General features: G+C 43.8%; 2 protein-coding genes across 4 annotated transcripts in view; one reads left to right on the top strand and one right to left on the bottom strand.

Moving 5' to 3' along the window:
• Positions 1–2,083: 2,083 nt before the first annotated feature.
• On the top strand, positions 2,084–8,551 carry LOC122399720 (glycine receptor subunit alpha-4). 2 transcript variants are annotated; one of them, XM_043400613.1, is made up of 9 exons: positions 2,084–2,374; positions 2,893–2,968; positions 3,301–3,432; positions 4,612–4,789; positions 4,855–5,081; positions 5,149–5,231; positions 5,514–5,825; positions 6,918–7,123; positions 8,146–8,551. In XM_043400613.1, the coding sequence occupies exons 1-9, from the start codon at positions 2,368–2,370 to the stop codon at positions 8,320–8,322; spliced, it is 1,398 nt and encodes a 465-aa protein (XP_043256548.1). In that variant the 5' UTR covers positions 2,084–2,367; the 3' UTR covers positions 8,323–8,551. The 2 variants fall into 2 exon arrangements, with proteins under 2 accessions (XP_043256548.1, XP_043256549.1); XM_043400614.1 differs by lacking the exon at positions 3,301–3,432.
• Positions 8,552–20,432: 11,881 nt separating this feature from the next.
• LOC122399728 (potassium voltage-gated channel protein Shal) overlaps positions 20,433–21,881 on the bottom strand; it is an 85,513-nt gene continuing 84,064 nt past the window's right edge. The window contains exons 7-8 of one of the 2 annotated variants that reach the window (XM_043400627.1): positions 20,773–21,545; positions 20,433–20,699 (exon numbers count right to left, since the gene is read on the bottom strand). The gene's annotated coding sequence lies outside the window, so the exon portion shown is untranslated. Of the gene's footprint in view, positions 21,546–21,881 lie in introns of both variants that reach the window. The other variant, XM_043400628.1, reaches the window with a different exon arrangement.

Raw genomic sequence — 21,881 nt, 5'->3', positions numbered from 1 at the left:
CGTCCATCGTTTCATTATTTAATAAATCTGTGACCTCCAACGAATGGAATATTATTACAAGCGTGAAGAAAAAATGTTAAAAAGGGTGGAAAGTATCGCGCTAAAAATAATGTAAATCTTCGCGAGGGCGTTGGAAACATATTTTATTGTCTCGCGCGAAGACGTCGAGGTCAAGAGACTCTCGCCGTGAGCTTTACAAACGCGATTCTCGGCTGGAAAGGTGGATTGGCAGATCCAGAATGTTCGTAAAAATATTTTTTAAATATTCTAGAAAAATAATTCTATGAGAGAAACTCTATTAAAATTGTCAAAAAACTGTCATTTATTGCTTTGTGAATATTGGAAACAGCCATGGATATTTTTAGTACCCCTATTATTGCCTCCATCGCAATTCAAGATCAGAACAATAGAAAAATGAGAGAAGCTTGCGTTCGAAAAAAAGGGGAAACCCCCCTTTCGTTGCAGGTATCAGAAAATCACCACACAACGCGTCCCGGTAGCATCCGTTACGTAACGTGAAACGTAACGAAACAACGACCGGTTTGAAATCCCACTGCAACTCCGCGAACGATCCCACAAAGAACGGAGAGAATCGCAGAAAAACCCGGCGGCGGATCAACCGCGCCCGTTGCGACCCTATAATCGTATCTCGTTTCGTCGAGCACGTCCACGGGGACTTTTCCCTGGAAACGGAAGCCCGTCCTTGTGTGAGACTCGTGCACACGGACGACCCATGCGTCTGCCAGCGGCTAGGCAGACCAACGGCGGAGCAGAGACCGTTCGCGTAGCGATGGGACCGAAACAGAGCACCAAATAGTTCAAGAGACATCGATAATGGGGAATAAAACGCTCTGACTGGGGGCTAGAATCGTCCTAAGTGGCTAGAAAATAGATATGGAACTTGGGGAATAGGCATAGAGGGTCGAGACTTCCGGTTGGAGGGTTGAGGAACCTTCAACTTCCAGTGAGGAACTTTTTTGGGGCGGTATTTTATGTTAGATCTCTCAGGGTTAGTCGATGTTCTATCTCAAAGCTTTATTCGTTTTTTAAATTTGGATATCATTGTTCATATTAGCATTACAGTAGTGATTCTTAAAATGAACACTGCTTGGGGGGTTGGTACCTATGTTGGGGAATGTTAAATCCTTCAGGATTACTCACTATTCTATCTCAAAGCATTCCTCGTTTTCTAAATTCATATACTATTGTTCATTTTGGAACTAGAGTATTGATTCTTAAAATGAACACTGCTTGGAGGGTTGGTACCTATATTAGGGAATGTTGAATCCTTCAGGATTACTCACTATTCTATCTCAAAGCATTCCTCGTCTTCTAAATTCATATACTACTGTTCATTTTGGAACTAGAGTATTAATTCTTAAAATGAACATTGTTTATGGGGGCTGACATGTGGGGCAATCTTTTACAAAGCTATTTACATTACATTCTCCAGGTTTACTACCTCCTTTATCACAAATCATTCCTCATTTTCCAAATACAAACACCATAACTCGTATCAGGACTAATGATTCTTAAAATGAACATTCCTTTGGGGGCCCTGACACGGTTCACCTTCCGTACAGGGGAGGCAAAATTCAACCCCAGCAGATACCACCCAAAATCGTCGATGATTTGCAAGAAACAAAAATGTTCAACTTACGAATCACATGTGTTCATTTTAAGAATCATCGCCCCCACTAACTAATCTATATCCCATCCACTTTTCAAACATATCTCTAGACAAATTTCGAGGTCGAACGATGAGATCAATCATATTTTTCACCCCCTTTATTATTTTGATCCTGGCCCATTGGCGTAGCAACGAAATATTTAGAAAAAATTGCTCGACGTTTCACAATCGTTTCCGTCGCTATGTCCACGTCTACCACGATGAAAGAAAGTAGGGCTTAATCAGTTAGTCGATAGGCAAATTGGCTTAGAGGCAGCGACCGACAGGGTGGTTTACAGAACCAGCAAGCCCTGCCAGTGACCAGTGGCCGAGTGGCGAATCAACCCTTCGCCGGTCGCATCCCCAATCCCTTCCTGGGGTTTCCTACGCCACGAACGCCCGAAATATTGCGACCTGTGCGACCCGGAAGTGACCCCCCTCTCCCCCCACAACTCGCGGTGCTCGAAAGTATTGGCCACTCGTAGCCCGAAAGAGAGCGGTTCCGTCGTTTTCAAATCGATGATCCGCCGAGGATCGTGGTGCATCGACGATCGTCGAAAGATTCGGACACTTTGATGGATATTCGGGGGGACTTCCGGTGGACGTGGCCTGTGGGTTGACCTCTGCGCGATATCGAGGATACCAGTCGAGCAAGAGTGCTGGTTGGACAAAGAGAATCGACACGGTAGAATGTGCAGATGATCGGTGAGTCCTGGATCGTTAGACACCCCTGGATCTTCATGTGAAATTTCTAGTTTTTATTCACCCGTTTCGGTGATTTTAATGTGGTTCAAAATATTGCAAACTTGTGTTCGAGTGGTTATACCTCCTTTAAAGTCAATTCTTAGAATTTTTTGGGGAAGTATTTAGTAATTTTTCTGGGGGAAAAGGGACGATTTTAATGTGCCCCAAAATAGCGTTTCAAAATTGTATTCGACTGGTCACTTCTACAAAAATTAATTTTTGGGAATTTTATACGCCTTAAAATGGTGTTACAAATTAATTTTTGGAGTGCAAAGGGTTATTTGATAAAATAGAAACATATCTGTAATTTTTGAAAAAATTAAAATTCCCCACAAATTGCATAAATATCCACAGTCTAGTGACAGTCAAGGGGTCATTGACATCCATTGCCTCGGGTCATCCGGATAGAAATTCTTTTTCTCGACCTTTGCTACGCCTTTGCATCGTCAATTTCCACCAGGAACACGTTTGATTTTCAGGAATGACGAGACACTCTCTGGTGATCCTATGCTGCTACCTGTACACGCTATTTGACATGGCGGCCCTGCACTTTCCGTGAGTAGGAGCATGTTTCTTTTTATTGGAAATTAAGCTCGGAACGCTCTGAGATCGACCCACGTGTCCATTTTTGCCCTTACGAAAGTTTGGCCATCGATCTCTCGCGCTTTCCGCGCCATTGTTCCTGCTGTTTATTTTCTCTCGCAAAAAGGACGAACCTTGGGACCGTGTACACATCGAGAAAATTATAAATTCTCTTTTTAAAATCATTTTAAAGGCTATGTAAATTTAACAGTTTGGAATTTAGACGATAAAGTGAGTTCGTCCTAGTTGCAAAATGGCGCTGGATTGCTGGGCCCAGCATCACCCGCGACTGTGTCGAGTTTCAGCGAGGAAATATGCGAACCGGTACTTTCCACGGAGGTCGAAGGCTGGCACATTAAGGTCGATAGCCTATCGTCCAGTACGTTTCGACTTTCGGCGAGAAAGCGCGGGTACCGGTTCTTTCCGAAGATCGAAAGGTAACGAACCTCCCCCAATCGACAGATTCAACGAAAGAAACCGTGAAACACTACCACGTATACTAGAAAATTTATCAAACACGTTCACTGTCCGTGACTCGTATATGGGTCACATCGCTGGGCTATTGGATACGCCGCTGAGGAACCGGACAGTGAACGCGTTGTTAGTCGACTCGTTTTCGTCTGACTCGCCTCGTCGCGTATATCTGGTGTCGATTTCAATGTCTACGAAACGTCCACGACCAGTAAGCCGGGGAATTCTTCTTCGTGAACCGGAAACCCGGATACGTCGGGCAAAGGGAGAGAAACGACAGGTATTATATCGACGCGACTGACAGATTTCTTTTGGAAGTCCTAAAATTCTTAAAAGTCTTGTTATGGATTATCAGGTTGGCAGGTTTCACCGGCGCTATAAGGCGCCATGCGATCGACAATAATCTAGAGACAGTGAACCGGACGTCGATCCCAAGGAATTCGAACATCATTAATATTGCAATCATTTCAAAATTAAAACGTCAAATTTTTAAAAATAGTCGAGGCAAAAAGTTGATTCCAAAAGTTGCAAAATTGGGCCAGGATAGTCCGAGTTTGAGGATGAGAATTTGAAAACGAGAGATTGATCCGAATCGATGATAATTACTAGAGATTATAAGGGCAGGGCTTATTAAAATGTCCGCATGTAAGGAACACGCGTATCTCGGCCGTACTTAAAGGTGTGTCAAGCACGAAGACCTATTATGGCTTCCGCGATATTGCTGTTTCATCGGAATCGCGCCAATATTTTAGACTCGTTCGATACTCGCGCTTTTACAGCGCAGATAATTTTATTTACACCCTACATGCTAGGATTAACCTCCAAAAAACAAAGTTACACCATAAATTCTCAAAAATCCACTCCATTAAATTTCGTACAATTTTTGTCAACGCGTTCACTGTCCGGATTCCTAGCGGCGTATCCAAAAGCACGGCGCTATGGCCCGTATACGGGTCACGGACAGTGGACGTGTCAGCGTCTAAAATATAAATTCTGGAGGTGGTATATCGCGTGATATGATAGAGGAACGATGGAAGAGACTGCGTTTCTCTAATTAGAAGCATTTTAATGGCAAGTAAATTGGTTTCGCGATTTACTGTGTCCGCGTCCAGGCCTCGCTTCTCCTCGCTTCTGCTTTCTTTCAGGGAGTCGGATCTCGAGGAGTACGGCAGAAAGGAAGCCTCTTTGTCGCTGAGGGACATCCTGCCTTTGAACCCCAAGCAATACGACAAGCACAGAGCACCGAAGTACTTGGGACAGCCCACCATCGTCTATTTCCACGTCACCGTTCTCAGCCTCGACTCCATAAACGAGGAATCCATGGTAGACATTTTCTTTTGTGCTCTCACGTTCATTAATAACATAAAAATAACCCTCAATTTCACCAGACGTACGTAGCGGACATATTTCTGGCTCAAAGCTGGCGGGACTCCAGGCTTCGACTTCCGGAGAACATGTCCGAGGAATACAGGATATTGGACGTGGATTGGCTGCACAACATTTGGAGGCCCGACTGCTTCTTCAAAAACGCGAAGAAGGTCACCTTTCACGAGATGTCGATACCCAATCATTACCTATGGTTGTACCATGACAAGACTCTACTTTACATGTCCAAGTAAGGACAGCTAAAGTAACTCCCAAAGGTGTGATAATTAAAGAAAGTAACAATCGTTTCATTTTAGGTTGACCCTCGTTCTGTCCTGTGCGATGAAGTTCGAGTCCTACCCACATGACACTCAAATCTGTTCGATGATGATAGAAAGCCGTACGTATAGCTTACATCGACTATAATTCCACATCTCCATGCATAGAATCAGACCGTAGGATAAAAACTGAGTTTCCCGCGCTCGCCGCCAGAGGGCCACGCTCTTGACTCTCTCGCTAGCGCTCGACTGACCCCTCCGTTTCTATGTATACGCTCCTCGACTGACCAGTCAGTGTCTAGGCGTCTGTGGGAGAGTCAAGACACGACCTCCTCTCTCTCTCTCTCTTATAGAAGCCTCCACAATTGTGTTGTCGAATAAATTGGAATTGTACTTCCCCCCAGTGTCGCACACGACCCAGGACCTGGTGTTCATTTGGAACATGACAGACCCATTGGTGGTGAATCCGGAGATCGAGCTGCCCCAGCTGGACATCTCCAACAATTACACGACCGATTGCACAATCGAGTACTCCACGGGGAACTTCACGTGCATACAGATCGTGTTCAATCTGCGCCGTCGGCTCGGCTACCACCTGTTTCACACGTACATACCGTCCGCGCTGATCGTGGTCATGTCCTGGATCGCGTTCTGGATCAAACCCGAGGCCATCCCGGCCAGGGTCACCCTGGGCGTCACGTCACTGCTGACCCTCGGTGAGAGAAATGTCAATTTATTTCGGGAAGAACCCAATCCCCTTTACCTAAGAATGACCACCATTGGCCTCAAAACTTGCAGAGACATTCAAATGTTGACGCCCTATTACAGAGAGGTAGATTTTAAGGTTAGGTTAGAGTCGTTGCATCAACTATGCAACGTCATTATGGCAACAGTGAATAAATCTAGTGAATTAGGAGTACTATAAAAGGAGGTTCAACATTCGAATGGTGCTGGTATAGAAAAAAGTCCCTAGGGTCCTTTGAATGAGGTTAGAATGCATTTCAAAGAGCAGAATCGACGGGGAGAGATCTAGAACGCATGTTTATCGTTAAAAGGCTTACAATTGTTTCGAATTTCGTCCTCAGAACTTGTAGAGACATTCAAATGTTGGCACCCCACCATCGAAACAGAATTTTAAGGTTAGGTTAGAGTTGCATCAACGATGCAAGAGTCCAAGAGCATTATTACAGTAAAAATGAATAGATCGACTGAGTTAGGAGGTAACCTACAAAACGAGGCTCGAAATTTGAATGGTACCGTACAGAAAAAAGTCCCTAGGGGCCTTTGAGTGAGGTTAGAATGCATTTCAAAGAGTAGAATCGACGGGGCGAGATCTAGAATGCATGTTTATCCTTAAAAGTCTTACAATTGTTTCGAATTACCGAAGTACCGGTATAGAAAAAAATCCCTAGATGCCTTTGAGTGAGGTTAGAATGAATTTCAAAGGGTAAAATCGACTGGAAGAAGTTAGGGGCGAGAAATAAAACTCGTGTTCATCATTAAAGGGTTAGAATTGTTATTTCATACGAGGAAGTAATGAGAATATTTCGTAAAGCGTATTTCCCTTCCGGGTGGATGTAAGACGATGCAAATTGTACCAACGTGATGGAGAACCAGCTCTACTGGAATTCTAATGGAACGGGTTGGTAATTCAGTCGAGTGATTCAGCATAGTAGGTTAATGCAATTGCTGTTGCACGGTGCACCAAGCAGAATAGGGTCTATGTCTACGAACCTAACCTAACAAATTTCTCGTTCCTTCAAAGGACTGAACCGCTGACCGAGAAACGCGTTTCCATTTGTTCTCAGCGACTCAGAACACGCAGTCCCAGCAATCGTTGCCTCCAGTCTCCTACGTCAAGGCCATCGACGTGTGGATGTCCTCGTGCAGCGTGTTCGTGTTCCTCTCGTTGATGGAGTTCGCCGTGGTGAACAACTACATGGGCCCAGTGGCCACCAAGGCCATGAAGGGCTACTCCGACGAGGATCTTCGAGAGGCCATCGACGAGTTCAAAGTAGGGACTTTTAGTTCCCCTTTTCTAGTTCTTTTCTCGTGTTAGAATATCCCTAGGGGAAAAATGGCGAGCTAAACTCCGCTTCCTCTCTTTCCACACCGTCCAGGCGATTAACGGGATGAGAAAAAAATCACAGAGGGCGTATCAGTCGACTCAATTAACAATTTCGATCGAGCACGGAAGAGAGAAATAAGAGAAAAATACGCCACTGTTTTTCCCTAGTTCTCGCAGAGAATTCATGTATCACGAGCTTACAATTAGCGGGCAAATTGAACGTTTCGAGAACGCAAACAACGCTGGACGCTAAAGAATTGATGCAACCGCGGACGAGTTCCGCTCGCCTCCCCGGAAACGAGTCGCGAAACGGGGGAAAAAGAGGTTAATTTCTCTCCGCCTGTCTCGCTCGGACGTTTCTTCTCGAAGCTCCGGAATCCAATATTTTTTCTAGCTTCGCGGAGAACGACGGGGAGCAATAATCCACCGACACCTGAAGCTCTAATAACACCTGACACACTTACTACGACTTTACCGCCTTAAAACCGTGACAACCGTAATTAACACGCCGCGAGGCGGACTCTTGCGATTTCTCTGACACAAAACTCGAACTTTTTCTTCCTTTTTGAGGTTATCTCGGTACTACTGTGCTGAGTTGCACTTAAATAAACGCTTTAATTGACTGCATCTAATGGAGCAACATTGGGCTCTTCCCCTAGAAAAATACGTCCACCGCCATTTTGTGTTGCTTTCAGAAGTAAATTAACTGAGTCAGGATTACTTTGATACTCTGGAGTCTGTGTCATTCTTATTTTCTATCAGAGTGTAGGGGAATTAAATGAAACAGTAATTGCAAAGATAGCAAATAGGATTTATTTGAAGTCTTTTGATACATTGTTGAGGTGAATAACATCGCAGAAGTCTAGGAGCATATTAAAGTATTAAACTGATGGTAGACCTACACCCAATGTACAGGCCTAAATTTCCCTAGTTGGTCCACAGTGTTTTGATCGCAATTTCTTTGACAGACGCCGATGAGGAACGATTCTGGGAGGAGCAGGAGTCCCGTCAGGCCCCTGACAGTGCAATACGACACTTGCTGTCAAGGTCGTGCAACCGCCATTTACATCGACAAGTTCTCCAGATTCTTCTTTCCGTTCTCCTTTCTCATCCTGAACGTCGTCTACTGGAGCACCTTCCTGTAGACGAAACCTGAGGAGAAGAAGATCCGTGAAATCGTCGACAGCTTTCGATGGCAATGCGTTTCGTCTTTGTTGGCTGCAGTTCATCTTTGACATTATCATGGAGGATGAGAACTCCAAGGCATTCGTGAGCATTGAACCAGTCAACAAAGAAGCGAACGATTTTTCTACGAGAGAAAGTCTGCTAAAAGAATTTTTAGTGCCTTTTATATTAGATACTGTATCCCCTCCCCCCCCCCTCGGTACGATTAGAGATAATAATTCTATAAATTAAGTTAATTCGATCGAGTGTACTCACCCAGGTCGCTCGTTTCGTCGCGATCCAGGGAAGGTAGATCGAGATCGTTACTTTAGGCGTTCCTTCCCCGATCATTGTAACTCCCTCCAGTCTTTTTTTTGCCACTATAGAGAGACTCGATATTTTTAACGAGATGGCGCGTCCAGGTCTTGGACTTTAGGGTGAAATGAATGAAAGATTAATAACTTTGTATGATCGTTAATGCTCAAACGTCGATCGACGCGGTAGCCTCATTCGTTGCTAAAGACGTCTGTATTTTATCAAAAGAGAAGATCCTCTCCCTTTTACCCAGTAAGTGCTCGGAGTGGACTACAGATACGATCATTCATCGATTGTTTTTGGAACCATCCCAACCCATCCGCCCTCTATCGAATGTTCTCTTCTCCCAAACATAACCTATATAAGTACTTTTATACTTGCAACCTACAACTCAGGAGTATAGAACGTTTTATCATCGATCGAGATCGTCTAATAAAATATATTAAATTGTTGACTATGCATATATTGATTTGGTGACACTGTTATCGATACTATATATTTGTGGTTAGGTTAAAAGTCAGGATTCTAGTCCGGCTGTAGCTCTGAATTATGTAATTAATATGGAATGTACACTTTTCTTCTAATTTGCTATTAAAGACGTTATAATAAAAACAGGGATGATTTCTGTAACGTTATTAATGGTATTCCTAGCCTTTGCTGACCACTGCTGACAACAGCAGGGGAATCCTGAGAACTTTGACAACACATGAGGACTGTTACTGGCCTCTGATAGCCTTTGGTGGTATCTGCTAGCCTCTATTCACCTCTGCTCATCGCAGATGACCAGTGTTAATAACAGCAGGGGACTCCTGGCAACTTCTAACATCATATGACGACTGCCAATGGCCTTTGCTAGCCTCTGATAGTCTCTGATAGCCTATGCTGGCCCCTGTACGTTTCTCCTGACAACAGCTGACCAGTGCTGACAACAGCAAAGGACTCCTGTGCAACTTCTAACATCATATGACGACTACCACTAGCCTCTGCTGGCCTCTGATAGCCTCTGCTGGCCTCTGATAAGCTCTGCTGACCTCTGTACGTTTCTCCTGACAACAGCTGACCAGTGCTAACAACAGCAGAGGACTCCTAGCAACTTCTATCATCATATGACGACTACCACTGGCCTCTGTACGCCTCTGCTCACCACAACTGACCAGTGCTAACAACAGCAGAGGACTCCTGGCAACTTCTAACATTGTATAACGATTGCCACTGGCCTCTGCTTGCTACTGCTGGCCCCTGCTTGCCACTGCTGCCCTCCACTGGCCTCTGAGTGCCTCTGCTGACCTCCATTGGCCTCTACTGACCACTGCTGACCACACCTGATACTTCTGACAACGTGTAATGATTACTACTGGCTACTGCCAGCTTCCCTCAATCTCTGCTGACATCTGCTGGCCTCTGCTCTCCTCTGCTGGCCTCTGCTGGCCTCTGCTCTCCACTGCTGACCACTGCTGACCACCCCTGATGTTTCTGGCAACTTAAAACGATTAGTACTTCCTACTGCTTGCCCCTGCTGATCTCTGCTTGCCTCTGCTGGCCTCTACTGACCTCTGGCAACATCTCCAGACGTCACCTGACCACTGCTGACCACTGCTGACCGTCGCTGACAACTTCTGATATGATATATATGTATCCAAAGCTTTGTATAATGTAAATTATTGCAATAAATGATATAATTTCAAAGAATTCTATGTGTTATCATCATTTTTACCTTTCCTTCCCACTCGAAATCACTCCCTTAGTTCTAAGAAACCGTTTTTTCGTTTAAAATTGGATTCCCGAAGTGACCAGAATATGTAGAAAATTCGAATGGCCTTGGCCTTGACCTTGACCTTGAACTCAAGGCCATTCAGATTTTCAAAGCGCCCGGAATTTTTATAAAATTCAGATGGCCTTGGCCTTGGCCTTGACCTTGAACTCAAGGCCATTCAGATTTTCAAAGCGCCCGGAATTTTTCTAAAATTCAGATGGCCTTGGCCTTGGCCTTGACCTTGACCTTGAACTCAAGGCCATTCAGATTTTCAAAGGCTTCGAAATTTTACTAAAATTCGGATGGCCTTGAACCAATTTCAAGGTCAAGGTCAAGGCCACCGGATTTCTAAACTATCCGAAACATTTCTAAGATGCTGACGGCGTTGCAAAGAGGTGGCACGTAACTTATAACTAAGGGAAGGATTTGGAGAGGAAAAAGAAGGTAAAAAATGATTTGAACACAGAATTATTTGAAATTACATCATTTATTGCCAGAACTTACATAATACAAAGCTTTCATACATATATATCATATCATAAGTTTTTGGGGAGGGTCAACAGCGGTCAGCTGTGGTCAGCAGAGGCCAGCAGAGGCCAGTGGCAGTCGTTATATGATGTCAGAAGTTGTCAGGAGTCCCCTGCTGTAGTTTGCACTGGTCACCACAGGCAAATGGAGGCCAGCAGATGCAATCAGAGGCATGCAGAGGCAAGCAATAGACCGCTCTAGTCGTTATATGTTGTCAAAAACATCAGCAGTGGTCAGCAGGATGTCGTCATGTATTGCCACAGGACACTGGTCCTGGAAAATGCAACACTGATGTTAGAACATTGCTGTTCATAAGATTCCCCAACTGTATTTTGTACAAACATACTGAATAAAACAAAATGAAATCCATTTGCATCGAGTAGTAATATTTTTTAAAGAAATTCTATCCTCTGCATGTCCAAAAAATCCCACATAACTTTCACTATTGCAAATGATCTTGTCCTTTACTGATAAGGGAGGAGCTCTAATATTTATTCACTCTGAATCTATAAATTTTATATATAAGGGAGAAAAAGAACTAGGAAATCTCTAATGTCCCTAGTCGTGGGACGTCCAGTCTATATCACTATAAATGCTACGTTTGTATTACTTACCGGAAGTCTTGAGAGCTGCTTCCAACACTGTCGACTACGAGTGTCCATGCTGGCCTCAGAAATTATACTGGTCGATGAAGAAGCTGATCAAATCGTGTCCACCATTTCTCAAATGGGGGACAACTTAATCAGAGTTACCAAGGATAGGAAGAAATAAAAAGAAAAAAAAATCCATGGACAGTGTTTTCGAAATCGAGAACAGCAACCTCGTGGCCATTTTATTCCTGCATCCTTGCACGAGTTTTCGACCAGCAGACTCGAGAGGACATCGACTAACAAAATCGATCCTATCACGTTCACGAAACCCCTAGAGAACTTAAGCTGAACTTAAGCTAAATTATTCGCGTTCGAGGCGACGGAAAAAACGAAAAAAAAACAATCGACGTGGAACGTCAAAGGATACCCTTTGAGTCGCGAGAGTTTCAGCGCCGCGGAACGACCAGTATTTAATTGAAACGAAAACGACAGGCCTCCACCTCCGGTTTCCCGCGGAATAATTAAATCCACACGCGAGGAGGCGTAATTGCGACGCGAAATAGGTGTCTCTGTTCCGCGACGAAGCTGTTGCCGCGAAAAGATGTTCTACTTCTTCGCTCCTGTCGCTTAATTAAAAAAAGAAACAACTCTTCCCTCCGCCATTGGCTTTTTAATAATCCCCCCGGAAACGGCTCGCTCTAAATAGGTTTCTAACGAGCTTTCGTTGCCGTTAACACTTTGACTGCCGTCGATGTACGATTTTTCCACAGCTAACATAATCCTCGATATTGAATTTTAACTGTAAATGTTCTCTAACAAATAATTGTGGCCAGTTTCTAAGTGTCTAAACAAAAAAAAAGACAGTAGGTTGTCTAAAAAAAAAATAAAGATTCTGCATTTAAAAAGCCTCTGTTTCGTTCAGTGTTCGGGGCAATTTGTTTCTCCGTCGATTCATTCGTGTTCCAGACGACATTTTCGTCGACGAGGATAATTTTCCAGACGGGGGGGGGGAGAAAGGGAGTGCAATCTACCATCGCCCAGCACGCGCCGACTGTGGCACTCGAGGTCGTTTCTGGCCGCTGTCTGTCTCCCTCTCCCCAGTTGTCGTTTAAAGAGAAAAAAAAAACGAGGCGGAGAGTAACGGGAGACGCTGAAAAAAGCCGACACAATACCCACGGAGGGAGACAAACACGCGTGCAAGGCGAGAGTTTTTAATCATGGCATTTTATCCTGAGAGAGCCTTTGTGACGAAGATACTTTCGCGTGTTTCACCGACTAACTCTCCGACCAGAGCTATTCCTCTTTTTCTCTGTTTACTCGAAAGCTTTGTACCCCTCCTCCCTTTGTACTCCAACGCGTTTCGACGATTTAACCCTACTTCTCAGCTTCACCTCTTAATCCCTTTTCCGATGCACCGAATGTCTCCAAAGCACCGTTGGAAATTACTCTTTGTCGATTCTCGGTCGTCTGTTTCCTATTGTCCCCTGTAACCCCTTCTTTTGACTCATTGTTCCTATCTTACTCCAAATCTAGAATCTAAACTAAAATAAATTGTAGAATTTTTCACGAGAGACAATCCTAAAGTTGCAATTTCTCTTCTACATATTTCAAAGTGACCTAAGAGTCACGAATTTCATTTAAATTCATCGAGAACGGACCCCTCTCTTAGATGTGATCGCCACGACGGTCGAGGCGCTACTGACCCTCCGCGTGGAGTTGACCGGTCAACGGAGCACGCGTACGATTGGCGCCCCACTCCATTGGCGACTCCACGGTCTACGCGCCATTGGCCGAGCGTGTGAGGTGGCTACTGGGGGGGATACGTGTCCCCCCGTCCCCCGTGACACCCCCTCTAGCCAACACCTCGCGGAGGAGCAGTAGCTTCGCTCTCGTTTTTTCCACGAGTCTTCCCAACTAAAGACGCTTCGACGAAGACGCGTGCAATTAACGCACGCGTTTCGACGCCATCGCGGTTCCAGGGTGGATCGAGGACAACCGCTACCCTTAACGAGATCCCTTCATTTGCGTAATTAACTATCGACTTTCTGTCGGCAATCTTGTTAACGAGAAGCCCGTCGGTTCGTTAATGGATTCCGGAGCGGACACGCCACCGTACAGACGACGAAATAATTATTTCTGTTGCGCGAACGTTGTCGAAAACGCCAAGGCGTGCACGGGGGTGTGTAAGTCCAGGCAAAACAGGAGACGAAGTAATCGATCCTGGGAGCGGGTTCGCCGGACGGGAATAAATTATTATTAATTAAAATCGTATTCCGGGCCGCGGGTAAGAAGAGACGGCTTCGTTATCGACGACACTGCGTCAAGGAAAATCTCTGTACCGCGGACTCGTTTCATAAAAATGTTATTCGACACGGTAACCCAGTTTCGGGCTTCCCTGTCGTACGAACTCGATCGCTCTCGAATAGGTGCGACGAAATTAGCGACAGGTTCGACGTTTTATTAAGGGGGTATGGCGAAGACCATCTTATCAAAAATAATACAGAGCCTAAGACACTTCACTATAGGCTAAAAAATTAAATAAAATTCTACAAAATTGGACGATTGAGGGAATAAATAAATAAAGTAGTTTCAATTTGAGAAGTTTGGTCTGGCAGTCAAAGTGTTAGATGATTTATTGATCACTTTAGGAATTCTATTCTGAATGCAAAGAAATTGTGTCTTTCTGCGGGAGTCCCCGACGACCAGCACTGAAAATAAAGGTACCAGCGACGGCCGGGCTCGATCGAAAAAGCCAGCATCCACAATCTAGCCATAAATTCCGTCGCGGATCGACGTTTACCCCCCTCCTGCCCCGGCTGCAAACACCATGGCGTCCCATTTAAGCCCTCGAGTGGGTAACGAGCACGTCCTGTCCGGTATACGCAAACACGAATCGATTTCCCGCGTAAACGCGCGTCCCTTTCGACGCACGGCGCCGCCATTGCGGACCCGCGTTCCGCAAACACCAATTAATTTCGTGTTTTCTTTTCGTTTCGACCGATGTGTTTGTCCCGTTGCATCGACGGGTCGAAGGAGGCCTGTCGTTTCACCGGGGACGAATAACGATTAGCAAATACAGAGGGTAGCTCGATTTAAAATTGTAAAAAAAAAAATCAAAAAATTCCTCTTTATTTGAAGCTAAAAAATTCGATGCTCTGCAAATGTAAGTATATTTTTCTATCTGTGAATAAAAACAAAAATAAAATTTGTAAAGTTGCTTTTAATTACCCCTCCCCCATCTCCAAAATTTTACGATTTTTAATGAGACAACATCCCCTCATTGCTATTGCGAGAAGAATCTATATATATTTTTCTATCTGTGAATAAAAACATAAATAAAATTTGTAAAGTTGCTTTTAATTCCTCCCCCCCCCCATTTCCTAAATTTTACGATTTTTAATGAGACAAAAAATGAGTCCCCCCTATTGCTATTTGCAATAAAAAACGAATGATAGCGATTTAAAAAATATTTCTAATTTTTAGAAAATAGACCTCTTCGAAAAATGAATGAGAGGGGATTTTTAAATACGAATTATAATTTATTTTTCACTGTTGAGTAAGGCGTGGAAGCTACCGAAGACGGACAACACCTTTTTTTTGGCTAAAACGTCTTCAATCCGTTCCTAGTTACATCTATCGGGTGTTCTCGTTACAACGTGCCGGCGCATAAACCGCTGTCGATAAACCATCGTTCCAATCCTCCATCCTTCGCTTCTCGTATCCGTTTCGTTTTCCTTATAGTTCGACTAAAAATATCGTTATTGCCAAATACGGTCGATACACACAGCGCGTACCACCGAACATCCGATAAGAGAGACAATTGTCGTCGACGCTCGCTTACAGATCTAGATTCGCGCAGACGGAAGATAGAGTAACGCTTTACGGTCGCCGCTACGAGCGTTTCATCGACCCTCGTTGCGAGTCTTCCGCTGTGGAACGGGACACCATCGTCGATCCCTCTTCGAACCATGCCTTTAATGCTGTCTGGACGCTCGACGAATGCTCGACGAATGCTCGACGAATGCTCGACGATTCACGACGAACGTCCAAGCACTCCACAGTGAAAAAGGGACAAGTGGTCAGCCAAGCATTTACTGCACTGTGAACGCTCGGTGAATGCTCGACGAATGCTCGACGAATGCTCGGCGAATGCTCGACGAATGCTCGACGAACGCTCGACGAACATCCAAGCATTCCACAGTGGAAAAGGGACAAGTGGTCGCCAAGCATTTACTCCAGTGTGGATGCTCGGCGAATGCTCGACGAATGCTCGACGAATGCTCGATGAATGCTCGGCGAATGCTCGACGAACGCTCGACGAGCATTCGCCTAGAAAAAGGGACCCCCAAAACTGAATTTTTGACGCCATTTATGAATTTCACAACGATTCAAACCACACTTAGCGACCAGCCAAGCCTTCCCTGCACTGTGGATGCTTGACAAATGCTCGACCAGCATTGCAAGCGTTCGATCAAAGTAAAAGGGAATCCCCCAGGTCTGTTTTTAAAGATCTCGTCGATCGTAGGTTCGAAGAGGAAGCGACGTACGTGTGTCGCGGGTTTAAATTAAGAAAATATACGAACATCGAGGGAATCTCGACGGCCTTCGACTCTCGCGCGTCATATCCGCGTGGTCAGCGCTTTCGATCGCTTCTTTGTTCGACGACACGTGACACGAGCGTACAATAATCTAATTACGGAACCGGGAAGAGGGGGAAATCCCAAAAAAACTAGCGTCCGCGAAAAGAGAGGACCGTTTTCACCGTGGCTATGCTAAACAGCGTCTGAAGAGAGGATGGGGGGAAACTACCAGCTACGAAACTACGAGCCAATGGGGATCTAGAGGGGGAACGGATCTTTAATTTTAAGGATTCGCAGAATTTTTACTAATCTCCACAGTTTTTGTCTTCGTTCGAACAGCGTCCGGAGACTTTTGCTCGACGCCACGCGCGTTTTGAGGGGAACGTTTCACAAAATTCTAAGACAGGCGTCGTGGCGTGGACAATTTTGGAACTCCCGTGTGCCTCTCCCGGATACAAAAAACCGTGAATGATAATTACGACCTAGCGCGAGGAACGTTCGATGATCCTGGGTACGCTCACAGGTCCTGTGGACGGTGTCCTGGTTACAAAAAACGATCGCCACCTCCCTTTGGAGACGCGACCGACGGAGGGAACGAGGGTGACGCTTTTAATCGGCGAAACAAAGCGGAAACAGAGGGCTCGAATCGATCGCGCGACGCGAATTCACGTTTTTCTAGTTAGCGCCTGGCTCACCCCCCTCCATTGCTCGTTCGTTTGCTTCGTTTTCATTCGCTTTTATCGAGGGGCAAAAGCGACGGGACACGGGGGGGAACCACGGTTAAAAAATAATTTCCTCAACCGGATACCGATTTCTTCACTGATTTTAATTTTTTGGGGGAGCAGTTTTGGTTTTTTGGGGGGGGGTCGACGAATCTAGTAAACGAGCACCATCAGCAATTATTTTACAAAGGGAATGATACATCTAATTATCGTTGATTTTAACAAAGTCAAAAAAAAAACAAAAAACTAGGATAAAATAAATAATAAAAATTGTAAAAATTATTAAATCTTCCTAATCGAGTTGTTGGACAGCAATACGATATAATATAGTTAATAAAAAAGAAAAAAAAACATTTCACAATGTTGTGGGATTCGATCCCTGGACAAAATATTACTAGCCTCTTACGTTGACCACTGAGCTATGGTCATCTTCCTAATCAGACTCAATCCCCATTAAATTTACTAACAAAACTAAACTAGAAATAAAAGAAATAATAAAAATTGTCAATATTATTAAATTTCTCTAATGGAATATGAAAAAGGAATGCAATAAAATACAATTAATAAAAGAAAAAAAGAAAAAAAATATTCTATGCATCACAGGACTCGAACCCTGGACAAAATGGTGTCAACTCCTCACACCACCTCCTACACCACTATCACTAAAAAATTCTCATCGACTTTACACCTATTTTTCCCCCATAATTAACCAGCCATAGCTCTCGAGCAAAAATTTAAAAGGGGAGTATTATTTCGAGTGATCAATTCGCCAATGAGAAGCAGAACCCTCGTCCCTCCGTGAAAGATTGCAGGAGAGTCCTAGAGCGACGCGAAGGAAAAACGAACCGACGCCATCTTTGCTCGCGCGTCGCCTTAACCCGTTACTAAAATTATTACGCGTCGTTTCGAGAAAAATTGGCAGTACGGTAGTGAATTGAAAGACTCGTTATCGTGTTCTTCGCTCCCCATGGTCGTCCGTTCTCGATTCGCCCGCGATCCCTTCGATCCTGTCGCGCTACGCCCGCGACATACACGCAGACAAACCCTTCTTTCGCGGTTTCTTTTCACCTTCGACGAGGCTGCCTTTGTTCCCGCGGAGGACAAAGGGTGTCGAGCAGTTTTATTCCGCACTCACGTTCCCCCCTGCTGCATTTCGAGACTGCTTGCTCGGCGAATGCTCGAGATCGAACATATTGTCTCGAGAAACAATACGATTTTTTTGGGGGATCCAGGGGGATCGAGATCGCACGAACGAGGACTCGAGAAGTTCGAGACTGAAGACCCGGAAATGGCTCGCGAACATCCTCCCCCGGAAGCTAAAAGTGCTCGCCAAACAACCAGAGATTAGCTTTAACGCGTTCACTGTCCGGTTTCTCGGCAGCCTATCCAATAGCACAGCGACGTGACCCATATACGGGGCACGGACAGTGAACGCGTTAGTTTAATTTCGGACTTGCTCATCTTTTGCCTTTATTTCGATACTCTCGATGATATACTCTCCGTGGATCGACGACGATGGCGTCGAGCGCTTAAATCGGCGATCATTTTTCTCGATCGACGAACTCGGAAAAAAACATCGTTTTTTCTCTGTTTTTGAGTGGAACGAGGGAACAATTTCAAAGAGAAAAATTGTTATTTCAGTCGCGGTTAAACGCTCGAGGCCATCGTTCGCGATCCCTTTTCGACGCCATCTTGCTTTTTTTCACGGGCCTTGGCCGTTCATCCGGTTAAGTTTGTTATCTGCGCGACACAACTGCAGCTCTTTTGGACGACAAAGGATCCGACGCATTATTCTCAATTATCTCTACGATCATATAATATAATAATCTTCTCTTTACTTTTACTTATATTCAAGTTTACGTCTTTTTTCTCTCGCTGTCGATGCACCGAGCCGCGTCTCCCAAACATTGCGAATCGTTCATTGACAGATATTCCATCGAAAAACATTTTGGAATTTTTTTTTGAACATCGAAAACCCCTGTCAATATTTTGTTGTAATTATCGATGGTCATTTATGGTCGTCATGTTATTTTACAAGCTTCGAAATAAAAAAAAATATCCCTATATAGCAATGTTCGGGGAAAAACAAGTTTCTAGAGAAATTTATAAGTATTTTAAAACTGGAAATATTAACAATAAATTGCAAAATAACTTTTACAATGTCATTTGTAGCATTCAAAAAAAAAAAAAAAATATCCCTAGATAGCATTGTTGGGGGAAAAACAAAATTTCTAGAGGAAATTATAATGATTTAAAAACTGGAAATATTAACTATAAATTGCAAAATAACTTTTACAATGTCGTTTGTAGCATTCAAAAAAAAAAAAATAAATTTAATATTTCCAATCGTAATTTAAATATAAAAGTGGAGGGGGAGACTCGTTTTAAAAATGTTAGAACTGGTGGAAAAGGAGTTTGAAAAATTTTTGAACAGCTATCGCGTGTGTTTGAGAAGGGAGCAGCTCGGTGCTTCGAAGGAATAAGTCTCCCACGCACTCAGGCACGCATTCTAGTTTGAAATAATCGATTTAGAATTTATTTTATTGCGCGACGCGATGTGGGTGCTGCAAGTGTGGACGTGTGTGTGTGTATTTTTTCTGTGATACGTGTGTGTGTCCTTCTCCACGTGGCTCACATCCTGAGCTTACTCGGAACTCTCCAAAAAACGTAATCGCGAACATGTGTGTGTGTGTATATGTATGTATGTATATATGTGTGTGTGTGTGTGTGTGTGTACGTTTACTCGTATAATACATCTCTGTTACCTTTTTTTAAACATATGCATATATACATATCAAATATACATCTATGTATATATGTATACAGTTGTCTCAATTTATTTTCAATTATAATATAATATATCCTTTTTCTTTTTTTTTGTTCATCTTCGCTCGTGTCGATCGAATTACAATTAATTACAAAGTCAATTACAGCCCGACACGAGTCACGACTCGGACCGGGTTTCTTCTTTTCCATTTTTTTATTTTTTTTTACGATTATTTACAGCGAGGATTCGACGACGCCGAACGTTCGTCGTTAAAATTAAAAATCGTAGCTTTCGTGCCTCTCTAGAGGGACTTTTCTGTACTCGAAATTCTAAAAATCGCGTCGACCCTCGAGGCGAGCGCGGGTCGATTGTGGATCCCATCGATTCTCTTCGGTAAACCCCCACCACATCTCGTGGGGACATCTTAATCTCATCGAAGGTGGAAAAAAAAATAATTTGGCGGAGGTAGAAAGGACATTGCTATAATAAAAAAATTATTTCACAAAGGTAGCAAGGCATTGCTATAATAAAAAAATTGTTTCACAAAGGTAGCAAGGCATTGCGATAACAAAAAAAATTCACGAAGGTAGTAAGGCATTGCTATAATAAAAAAATAATTTCACAAGGGTAGCAACGCATTGCTATAATAAAAAAATAATTTCACAAAGGTAGCAAGGCATTGCTATAACAAAAAAAATTCACGAAGGTAGCAATTCATTGCTATAATAAAAAAAAAATTTCACAAATATAGCAAGGCATTGCTATAACAAAAAAATAATTTCGCCAAAATAACAAGGCTCCACTGTAATAAAAAAAAATATTCATTCACGTAGAGAGCAAGACACTGCTAAAATGAAAATAATTAAAGGATAAATTGGAGAGGGGGGGTGGGGGGACTAAATGAAAAATATAAAACTTATTCGTACGTGTAAAATTAAAAATTGCACATCGTACTGGTAATTATTTCTTACCCAAAAATTACGTATACAAGTTTCATTATTCCTTACGATTAAAGAAATTAAATCGAGTACGTAGAGGAGCGATCGACGATCGACCCGCCGATTTAAATCGTCGCGCGACGGTGGGATCGATAAGTTTACCACCTAGAGGAACAAAAAACGAAAGAAAATAGGACACTCTCCGTAGAGTTTTGAAAGAACGAGGGCATCATCTTACTTTATTTTTAAAGTACCAAGGGGTACCCTGGGTCCCTGTCTGACGCTCCGACAACGCGTATCGCGTTTCATTCGGGGAACACCGGTTTTATCGATCTTCCCATCTCGAAACGTTTTTTTCGAGGTATCCTTTTTCGCTCTGCCAGTCCATAGGGACCCTCGAACAATCGATTCCACAGAGATACGACTCTCGACCACCTTCCACAATATTTTCTCTTGGTTACACGTTCCCCCACTTGTGATCTTCACCCTAACCTTAATAAATTACGATCAAAACCTAACCGAGTTTAGGAGACTCACAAACCAGGAAAGACCCGTACGGATCGTTTCACAAAACTACGAGGGACGTTTAACTTCGCGATTGTTTCAGTTTCGTCTTTCGATGCCCGCCATTTCGAGCCACACCGACTGAGAGAAACTTCGACGACGTTACCGACTGAGAGAAACTTCGACGATGTTACCGACTGAGAGAAACTTCGGACGACGTTACCGACGGAGCAGATTCAATTCTCGTTTTCTTGTAGCGGCGTAGTTTTCACGTGAAAATTTCGACGTTGGGGCGGGGGAAAAGAAATATCAATTGTCCGGAGAATAATTAATTTTTGTTTTTTGGTTCCCGATGGTCGCTTTTGGTGAGTCAATGGGCGATCGTCCTTGGAAAACGCGGGGACACGAAGCTCCTGGGTGCCTCTTCTCGTCGCTACGTCGTCGGAGGACCAGCAACTTCCGTTCTCCAGGAGAATGCGTCGTCGACATCGTCTTCCTGTTTCTTCGCTGAAATTAAAAGCGACTTTCTGGGGGCTTTCGTTTGCCGGAATCGATGACCTTTCGAGAAGAAATCGATGGTTGAGACTGACCATAATCTTTCGTTAGATTGTAAAAAAAATTAATTTAATAAATTTCGAAATATTAAATCAGAATTGCATGGAAAATTGCGTTTGCAAAATAAGAACCAGCAAACAACTGTCTTCGTAGGTGGTTTCTGCGAACTTGTGTATTTTTTCTGCGAGTAAATTCGAAAACGTTTGCCAAGAATCGAAACGTTGCAGCGCACGCACTCGTAAATCAATACACGTACGCCATGTAACATTGTCCTCCGCAACAGCGGTT

The sequence above is a fragment of the Colletes gigas genome, unplaced genomic scaffold (assembly GCF_013123115.1).
Source record: "Colletes gigas isolate AHSC1104 unplaced genomic scaffold, ASM1312311v1 Colletes_gigas_Sc00015, whole genome shotgun sequence".
NCBI lineage: Eukaryota > Metazoa > Arthropoda > Insecta > Hymenoptera > Colletidae > Colletes > Colletes gigas.
Note: the sequence above shows the minus strand (reverse complement) of the source record. Positions and strands in the feature narration are given on the sequence as shown.

Bases quoted from the DNA above. Each gene is read 5' to 3' on its own strand.
- LOC122399720 (XM_043400613.1), top strand. The intron at 2,969-3,300 runs GTGAGTAGGAGC...GTCGAGTTTCAG, and splicing joins ATGGCGGCCCTGCACTTTCC to CGAGGAAATATGCGAACCGG. The intron at 5,232-5,513 runs GTACGTATAGCT...ACTTCCCCCCAG, and splicing joins TTCGATGATGATAGAAAGCC to TGTCGCACACGACCCAGGAC.